This window comes from Electrona antarctica, assembly GCF_951216825.1.
Source record: "Electrona antarctica genome assembly, chromosome: 23".
Lineage (NCBI taxonomy): Eukaryota > Metazoa > Chordata > Actinopteri > Myctophiformes > Myctophidae > Electrona > Electrona antarctica.
In genome coordinates this window covers 9,354,044-9,364,630 of record NC_136804.1, presented here as the reverse complement: position 1 = coordinate 9,364,630, position 10,587 = coordinate 9,354,044, and the positions used below count along the sequence as shown (strand labels likewise).

The window sequence follows — 10,587 nt, the reverse complement described above, 5'->3', positions numbered from 1 at the left end:
ATTGTCCTAATACGTGAGGGGGCTGTGGTTTTTCATTTACTGTTTTCATTTAATTTTAATAATTATTTTGGAAAAGAACATCCTCCAGCTCCTCCTCATCCTTACAAAATCAAAAATAATTATTAAAAACTAGAAAAAGTGCCCTTCTGGGCACAGGTCTCCACCAGGAGGATAGGAGTGTGTGAGATGTTTGGCAAAATGTTTAGGAGTAATATAAACATGTTTTTTTGTTTGTTTGTTTTTTGCAACAATTTTCTTCATTTTGTTGAGGAAATGCAGAGCCAGATCACTCATTGAATCTCTGAGGATAGAATTCTGGATGAGCAGGACATGTGCAGCATTTTGAACGAAACGGGCCACTCCTGAAAACTTTAGAAGGCAAAGTTAGCCAATCAGTGTATAATCTGATAAATCCAACAGACTCGTCTTGATCACATGACTACAGAGATCATGTGTACCGATTTGCGTGATATTTGGATGAAATCTGTGCGACTAACATACTGTAAGCAATGTGTTTAGCAGAAATCGGCCTCATGGTGGCGCTATAACCGGCAGATGTGGAGGGTGGCAGGGACAATGTTTTTCCATGGCCTCTAGGGAGTGCGCATACATAAGTTGTATACAGATTGATGAAGTTATAGCTAAAAACAGGAATTGGCCTGTTATAGCGCCACCATGAGGCTGATTTGGAAAAGAATGAGTGGCATGTCGTCCTTGGCCTAGTGGAAATGTGCGTGTATAATTTCACGGAAATTGAACACTGTGTTTGTGATGTGTGGCATTTTGTTCGAAACGGACCAATCATGTGAGCTTTGGAAGCCAATATTAGCCAACCAGGATGGAAGATGGGAAATTGTGCAGATCTGTGTTGATCACATGACTATGGAGATAGTGTATACCGAATTGTGTGATGTATGGATAAAATGTGTACGAGTAATCTACAGAAATGTGTTTTGCCTAAATCGGCCTCATGGTGGCGCTATAACAGGCCGTTGAGGAATATTTGGGGCAGAGGTTCGTTGTTGGCATCCATGGAGTGTGTGTGCAAAGTTTGTCATGGATCGGGCCAACGGTACCGGAGATTAGCTGATAACGGACGGACGGAAGGAAGGAAGGAAGGAAGGAAGGACACACACACACACACGGACGGAGTGCAAAACATACTCTCTCCCCATGCCTTCGGCCTGGTGGAGACAATAATCGCTATAAGAAAATATTCAATAGTTGCAGGCTGCAGCCCAACACACAAGTGGGGTGTGCCTACTACAGAAGATCTACATTTAGATTTAGGCTAAGGCCATGTTTGGATCACCTCATTTCATTCACACTCATACAGTACAGTAGCCTACAGTAATACAAACACTCGATGCTGGCTGTATCACACAATTTCCAATTCAAAGGAGCATTATTGGCATGAGAAAACATATGTTTATATTGTCAAAGAAAGTGTCAATATATAATAAAAACAGTTGAAAATGGGGAAAGTATCTACGGTTGGAGGGGGTACAGCATTTTGTAAACAGAGCTGTCACATTGTCACACACGACTACGCAAGGACCCACACACACACACACACACACACACAGCAGTGTGCTAAAGTGCATTTATTTCACCACTTTAATGATGATACAAGGCAATCTTTCACTACTACAAGGTCATTATTGTAAATAAGAAAATCTGTATGTGGACGTTAAAGCCCTTATGGGCTACCTTTTACCACCAAAAGGTGTTCTTAATGGTCTGCCTGGTTAAATAAAGGTTTAAGAGAAAGTTTCTAGGTATGTTTTGAAGAGAATGTTCACATCATGTTAGCATTTACTTGAAAATGGTGATATGTCACATTAACCTGACTCCGCCAGCTGGTGGTAGCAGCAGTGAGTTCCTCCTGCTCCCATCTGGTCTCTCTCGGGCAGAGACGATGTACTCCGAACAAAATCTGATCGGAGCGATATGCGGCCCTAGGTGTTGATCCCGCGATCAACGCGAGACTGGTGACGTATTGTAGCTGTGCCACAGCGCAAATGTAAACACAACCTAACAGGACTACAACTCGAAATTATTATGGAGATATCAGATGTTTGTCCCACTGCTTCTGGTTCATAGTTTCTGCTTGAGAGAGACCAGATCAAGGTAGGAGGGAACTTGTGAACTCAATACTGCCGCAATCTGGCAGGTCAGTCGGTTAATATCACATAGCCTATAACAGAATATACTGCACGTCATTCTGCATTTGTCACCAATACAAAACCTAGAACAACATACATTTTCCATATTAGTGGTTCAAGTTAACAGATAATATACTGTATTCATAGTGTAAGTGGACATCAAAGCCCTCACCAATACGTCCAAAGGGTTATCAAAGGTTACCAAAAGGCGTTATCTGTGTTACAAATCTGCAACAAATCAGAGTTCACATGTCTCAAGTTAATGATTTCTCATGCATGAGCAATTGAGCATAGTTTGCAAAGGTAGGGCCCCCAACTGATTTACTCACAAAGTCACAAACGATGAGCATGCGGTGTGGTCGATGCGTGTCTGTGTGGGTGCTGCTGGCGGCATGCATCGCAGGGGATGCAAGCGGTGGCAACATTTTGGTATGGTACACCGAGGGAAGCCACTGGATCAACCTCAAGCCTGTATTGGAGTCTCTGGTGGACAGGGGACACCACGTCACTGTGCTGGTTCCCAGCACCTCCCTGTACATGACGGCCAGCGAGAACTCACGCTTCCACTATGAGCCTTTCAACGTCTCGCTCTCCATGGAGGGCTTGGAAGAGGTCTTCACAGACTTCCTTAACTTCTTCATGTATGAGATGGACGACCTGAATTACCTCCAGATCCTCAGTCGATTTACAAATATGATGAAGACAGACACGAAGTATGCTCTGTATTATTTGGATGGTCTGCTGAAATCAGACGCCGTCATGACAAAGCTGAAGGACGCCAAGTATGACCTTGTGCTGGCTGACCCCATCTACCCTGGCAGTGAACTTGTGGCTGAAATGTTGGATGTTCCCCTGGTCTTCACACTGCGCTTTTCCATGGCCCACACCTGGGAGAGGCTGTGTGGTCAACTCCCTGCGCCTCCGTCCTACGTCCCAGCGCCCATGGTCAAACTGACCGACCAGATGAGCTTCTCAGAGAGGCTGTTGAACTTTCTCTTCTATGCCTATCAGGACCTGCTAGCGCACTATGTTTGGCAAGACCTTAATGCTTATTACACTGAGATCAGAGGTGAGGGGTAGCCAATTGGTCATTTCAACACGCAGTTAATATGCTTTCAAGGCTAGGCACGAGAGCCATGAAAGGAAGGGACATTGATTGATTGATTGATTGAAGAATTTATTAACAGTTTGCAGAATTACAGTACATTTCAAGCACAAACTCAATACAAAGGCTGTTAACTGTGAGTGGACGACCCAATTAAGCATTACACTTGTTTCCAACAGGGTCCACCATGTTCAAATCATCAAAACATTTAGAGACGTACAAATAGACACTTCTATAGACAGAACAGGAATTCATCAAAAAGGAGGTAAAAAGGGAAAAGAAATATATACAGTGAGGGGAAAAAAGGGGGGGGGCGGGGGGGGATTCAGATTTTACGGGGGCCAGTTTCGAATTGCAGCCATCCGTAGGTGCCCTTTGAGAGCGGTTTTGAAGGAGTCAAGGGATTCGCATGTCTTGATGACAGTTGGTAGGGCGTTCCACATTTTGGTGGCATAGGAGCGAAAAGATGAATGCACAATGCACAATGAATGAAATTAATGAATGAAACCTTTATTGCCTCTAGGAGAAATTACTTTGCACAAAGATTATAGAACAACAACAAAAACATCAGCAACCATACGGTACATGAGAGAGCATAACATAAAACGTATGTAAAAAACACAATAAAATACATATAAGTTGAGGAAATTGATAAGACTTAAAATGCAAGTGCCAAATTCAGACCATGTGATGATAGCTTGTTAAGAGTGAGTGATGTGATGACTGACTCTTCTAGTCTGTATCATCAGTGGCGTGCACAGATAGACACTAGGTGGTGCTAGAGCACCTGCCCTTTGCCCTCTTTTGAAAAAGCAAACAAAAAAATGTGTACACTGTACAGTATGTGGGTCATGGTGACATTGATAAATCATTGGAGAAAAAAAAGCTTCTAATATATTACTTATGCCCTAAAATCTATAAATCTCACGCTATTAAGGCAACCGGCCGGGGCCGGTTCCACGCACTGCATGCACAAGGTGCCCTTTTTTCACTTGAGCACCTGCCCCTCTAAATGTGCACGCCACTGTGTATCATGAGGGCATGCTATTCCTACACCATGCAGGTGAAGCCGCATATTAATCACGTCAAGACTGATGTCCCTATTTTGGGCATGTTGCTGGCAAACATTTTCAAAAATCTTTTGAAAATAGAATATGATTATGTTAGCAGAGCCACATCATGATCAATCATGATCTATCGTATCATTTTCCAATGACTGTATATCATACAGTAGCAAAGGTGTATACAGCAAAGACGTTGCCTCTCAGTAAGGAAATCGTATATCTAATGTATGTATGTGTGTATGATGAACATAGTAACAGACACAACCGAATACATTGTTTTGTTCATAGTGGCTTAAAATCATATAACCAAAATTAACAATATAATGTAATTAGCTAAAGATCCTAAAGTGAGAGAAAACAGTTACAGTACATCTGCAGAACTCATGATGACATAATACCATCCTGTTGGCACCTGTTGACCTACAAATGACTGTTATTTACTGTATTTGTTTGGCACCTTGACAGGCAAGGATACTATGTTTTGTGACATGATGGGCAGAGCAGACATCTGGCTGATGCGCACCTACTGGGACTTTGATTTCCCTCGTCCCTTCCTCCCAAACTTCAAGTTTGTTGGTGGCATCCACTGCAGACCAGCAAAACCTTTACCAGAGGTTAGTACAATCAAGCAGTGGTGGAAAAAGACTCAATTGTTTTACTTAAGTAAAAGTACTAATACTGCAGTGTAGAACTACTTCATCATAGGGCCTCACTCAGACCTTTGCAGCATGCTTGTTGTATGAATGCTGTGAGTGTCATGGCCGCCCCAATGCATTTCCAATGGAAGTCACATGGTTTGAGGACTACATTTTGGACTACAGACCATGTGACTCCCATTGGAAATGCATTGGGGCAAGCTGTGTCACACCCTTTGTATACAGCAAGCATACAGCAATCTGTTGTAAAGGTCTGAGTGAGGCCTAAGGCTGAGCTCACACCTTTCATGCAATTCTCTGTGCTCGTTGGGTGTTGTGTCATGGCCGCCCAGCGGCCCAATGCATTTCCAATGGAGGTCACATGGTTTGACCCAACATTGTGTTGTGTGAGGGGGAGGGGTGCAGTCGTGCGCCCCTCCCCCTCACACAACACAATGTTGGGTCAAACCATGTGACCTCCATTGGAAATGCATTGGGCCGCTGGGCGGCCATGACACAACACCCAACGAGCACAGAGAATTGCATGAACCGTGTGAGTGCACCCTAAGGCTGAGCTCACACGGTTAATGCAGTGATTTTTGTTGTGAGTGTCATGCATTTCCAATGGAGGTCACATGGTCTGTTGTATGGCTTTCAGCTGTGTTTCGACTGCGCCCCTCCCCCTCATACAACACAATGTTGTGTCAAACCATGTGACTCCCATTGGAAATGCATTGGGCGGCCATGACACAACACAGCATGCATCCAACGAGCACAGAGAATTGCATTAACCGTGGTCACATGGTCACATGGTTTGACACAACATAGGGGGAGGGGTCTGTTGTATGGCTTTCAGCTGTGTTTCGACTGCGCCCCTCCCCCTCATACAACACAATGTTGTGTCAAACCATGTGACCTCCATTGGAAATGCATTGGGCGGCCATGACACAACACAACATGCATCCAACGAGCACAGAACATTGCATTAACCGTGTGAGTGCACCCTATAAAGTGCGGAATTCAAAATGTACTTGAGTAAAAGTACAAAAGTATTGGCATTAAAATGTAGTACCACAAGTAGAAAGTAATCACTATGCAGAATGTCCCATTTGAAGTTGTCAAAAATGTAAACATCTTTTGAAAATAGCAGATCTACAAGCTCACAATGCGTCGCATCGTGATGCATTGTGAGCTTTTCAAATGACTGAAATTTATATAGGGCTGAAGTGGTTAGTGTATGTTTTGTAATAATAATCCAAATCTACAAAGTAACTAGAAACTAAAGTTTTCAAATACATGTAGTGAAGTAAAAGTACAATATTTGCCTCTGAAATGTAGTGAAGTAGAAGTAAAAGTACTGGAAATTGTAAATAGTAAAGTACAAATTGCTTAAAATTGTACTTAAGTACAGTACTTAAGTAAAAGTACTTAGTTACTTTACACCACTGCAATCAAGGCTCTTGTAGGTGAAAGGTGAAACCTAGCAGAGCACCTCCCACCAGGGACCCTGAAATGGACCCTTTTGAGCCAGATCTGACTAGTTATGATATGACTTAAGTGGCTCTGGCCTCGATCGGACCTGATTCATCCAGGGACGTCCATCTTCAGTGGGCAGAATGTATGTTGGTTGAAATCAGGTGACATTCTGGGCCAGATCTGACTAGTCAGGTCCAGACCGTGCTTGCTGGGAAGTTAACTGAAAAGTTATGGAATGTAGGATGTGATATACACATAAATGTGGCAGACCATGCAGACTGTTACATTTTTGAGCGGCGCTAGTCCCTCCTATATTCAGCTATAGTGTAGATTTTTGTCCTAACACAAACATTACATGCCAATGAATAGAGAATTTACGTAGACGAGCAAATCGGTATTTTTGTTAAAATCCCAATGACAATGAATGGAGAATTTACATCATATGTGTCTGAGCAAATCGACATGTTACGTCATGATGATGTACGATGATAAGAGCACCCCTCACTTCACACAGGTGTGCGTTTTCTTTTTAAACCTGGGTTTTTGGTATAATGAAGTAGCCCCAGGAAAGAGACTTGTGTGCACGTGATATTTGCACAGTTCTCTGACTCTCCACATTAAAACTTTGGAGAGACCATTGAGAGATAGATTTTAAACAATGTTTAAAATCTATACATTATTTAACACCAGTTAAGTGGTTATTGTCATCTCTATTGTCTGCTTATATGCGTTAATCACGTCAAGATTGATCGGGTGTGATGTTTTTTTTTTTAAAAACCTGGGTTTTTGGTATAATGAAGTAGCCTGATATCCATGCAATTGAGAGAGAAAGTAGAGAGATTATGTAGTATGTAGCTTGAGATTAGTCTCAAGCTACATACTGTACTGTATAGTATACTATACAGTGTACAGTACAGTATACTACCTGGGAAAAGTTGCAGATTGATCTGCAGTTGGATAGTGCCAATAGTTGCCGGTAGTTGTTATGTCAGTCTCTTTGGCTGGTTCTGCTGGTCTAGCCAAAGAGAACTGATGGCACTAACAAGGTCATGGGTTCGATCCCATGTACCGCCAACTCAGCATATAAGACTTGCCACACCCAAGCCGTGGAGTAAGGACTAGCTGATGGTAGGTGTGGCGCTCCACCTCAGCATCCATCTCCCATGGGTCTAGTGTACTGTAACGGGGACAGACTCCCGCATGTTACCGGCTGATACCAACAATAAGCCACTCTTATATCTAAGAAGAATGTGTGTTGCTTCATGTTGGTATGTGACTACTGTACTTCTTTAGGATATGGAGGAGTTTGTGCAGAGTTCTGGAGATGCTGGCATCGTGGTGTTCACCCTGGGGTCCTTTGTCCAAAACACAACCACAAAGAGGGCCAACACCATCGCATCAGCCCTCGCTCAGATCCCACAGAAGGTGAGATATAAGCCAGTTCACAGACAGTACAATCTGCGCCTGACAGCCTGAAGTGTACTGTATATAGGAATATGGCTCAGGATGCATTCAGTGTAGTGTAACATTTTGCCATTTTTACCAGGTTCTTTGGAGATACGCTGGAGAGAAACCAGAGACTCTGGGTGACAACACCAGAATATACAAATGGATCCCTCAGAATGATCTACTGGGTAAATAAGAACTTGACTGAAGTACTGTCAGGTCCAAACCAATGTTGACTGAAACAATACCAATACTCAATACATTTAACTGAGTAACCATGAAATACTGAAAAAAAGAACTATCTCAAGCAAATAACCTATTAGAGACCTCGCCAGCTTACCAACTCGCCGCGGTTTAGTGCATTTTAGTTTTAAGTCTTCACTTTCATTTAAATTGCATTGAATTGAGAGAGAGATAGTTGTTGCGTAAAATGTAAACACCAATGTACCGAAACAATGTAATTCATTAGTAAACAATATCCTGCTGAATTGGTAGGCCAACTATCATTGGTATTCACACATACCCAACTTTTTATCATTATCTAGCTGACCATTTAATTGCACAAAATAATTTGATCACTTTGGAAATTAACTATAACATCTGTGGGTTTGACATACTACACTGACGAAGACAGCATGTTAGCATAACGATGAAGACATTGATGAAGAATTTTCGCTTCAGCGAGTTGGTAAACTGGCGAGTTCTCCGGATACCCCCTATAGATACTGAGATCTGCTTTGGTCTTTTCCTCAAGGACATACCAAGACCAGAGCCTTTATCACCCATGGTGGCGCGAATGGTGTCTATGAAGCCATTTATCATGGTGTCCCTATGGTGGGAATCCCACTGTTTATGGACCAGCCAGACAACATGGTTCACATGAAGGCAAAGGGTGCTGCACTCATCGTGGACTTCAACTCCATGAGCTCCAAAGATCTTGAGGATAAAATAAAGGCAGTCGTCAGTGAGCCATCGTAAGTTCTTATTGAAGTCATTTTTGGTCAATGATAGAATGGTGTATTATATAAAATAATAGATGTTGAAAATAGCGTTTTGCTATTGTAAATGTAAAGTACTAGAATTATCAAGTCTAACACCATGCACTCCGTGTTGTTGTTTCTCCGTGCCATGTGTGTGTCTCAGTGCAATATGACACACACAACACACACACAGATAAGCTGTGGTGTTGTTGCTTGCCATTGTCCGGTGCGATAAGGAAAAGGGCTGTTTTAGTTTCACTTGCAACACGGAACTGACTGCTGCTTGTAGTCCACAAAAATGTGCGCTCTGCCACAGAGGAATGTGAGCGTCGAATTTCCTCAATTGTATATAGGGCCTATAGATGCATTATATATACATACATACCGGTGAAATGTCATGTTGGTACAGAAAGATTCCTATTGTGCCTCATGTGTTTTCAGTTACAAGGAGAACGCCATGCGGCTTTCCAGGATCCACCACGACCGGCCTATCAGCCCTAAAGACGAGGCGATATTCTGGATTGAGTTCACCATGAGGAACAAAGGAGCTAAACACCTGAGGGTGCAGGCTCATGAGCTCACCTGGTACCAATACCACAGCCTGGATGTCATAGGCTTCCTCTTGGCCGTCACTCTGATCATAGCTCTGCTCTTCTTCAAGACCTGTAGCTTCTGCTTCTCCAAGTGCTGTGGTCTAAGGAGAAAGAGCAAAACAGAATAACTGATAGTGATACAATTAAGCTCTTCCACTCAACTTGAACTGCTTCAAAGGGATAGTGGATTAGATAATTTCCTTCAACGGTCAACTCTGTTTCTATCGATGCACTTGTAACATGACATGCTATCCCTTTCATTTAAATTGTGAACTGACCAGAAACTCTGTGCTTACACAATATACATCGAGACAACTTCTCAAATATCAACATACACAGGCCTTTATTTTGCCTGGATGCTGGGAAATCTATCACCATACCCAGCCATCATGAATGCCACAGACGAAAAACAATCTAAGTCCACACTATTTATCCATAAAGTATAAATGATGGATAAGGGTTCAGGACAACGAGGCCTTTTCGTGGATGGGTCAGAATGAAATTTGGACTTGGACTGTTTTTCGTCTGTGGTACTGTGTGCATGAGAACACCATAACAACTGCAGTAGCCTGGCTGTTGTATCATGATAACATACAGTACCCATCATGCAATGTGAGCTTGTAGATGGTCTGTTTTCATATTTTCGCATGACACTGTTGTGCAACGAAGTATTAAACTAGAAAAAGTGCCCTTCTGGGCACAGGTCTCCACCAGGAGGATAGGACTGTGTGAGATGTTTGGCAAAATGTTTAGGAGTAATATAAACATGTTTGCCTTTGATGGCAATTGGATGATTTGAGGCATTTTGTTCCAAAAATGTGTTTTGCAAAAATCTACCTGTTGGTGGCGCTATAACAGGCCAATGTGAAAAGGGTGGGATATATTCCTCAGCCTAGTAAGAAAATGTGTGAAAGATTTCACGTAAATTCCATGCTGCGTTCATGATTTGAGGCTTTTATTCAAAACGGGGCAAACTGTGAAAGCCAATTATAGCCAATTAGGATGGAATATGAAATATCGGACAGATCCGACTTGAGCACATGACTATAGAGATACTGTGTAACGATTTGTGAGATTTTTGGACAGAATCTGGAGGAGTAATATAAAAAGATGTGTTTTACAA

The 10,587-nt window shown here is 42.5% G+C and overlaps 1 protein-coding gene across 1 annotated transcript; it reads left to right on the top strand.

Annotated features, from left to right (window-relative positions):
- Positions 1 to 2,513: 2,513 nt before the first annotated feature.
- LOC306916354 (UDP-glucuronosyltransferase 2A1-like) lies at positions 2,514 to 10,482 on the top strand (the record flags this gene model as incomplete). The annotated part of the gene is made up of 6 exons (XM_079494188.1): positions 2,514 to 3,234; positions 4,800 to 4,948; positions 7,739 to 7,870; positions 7,992 to 8,079; positions 8,646 to 8,865; positions 9,313 to 10,482. 6 exons carry the CDS (start codon positions 2,514 to 2,516, stop codon positions 9,590 to 9,592), a joined length of 1,590 nt encoding a protein of 529 aa, XP_079350314.1. The 3' UTR covers positions 9,593 to 10,482.
- Positions 10,483 to 10,587: the final 105 nt, after the last annotated feature.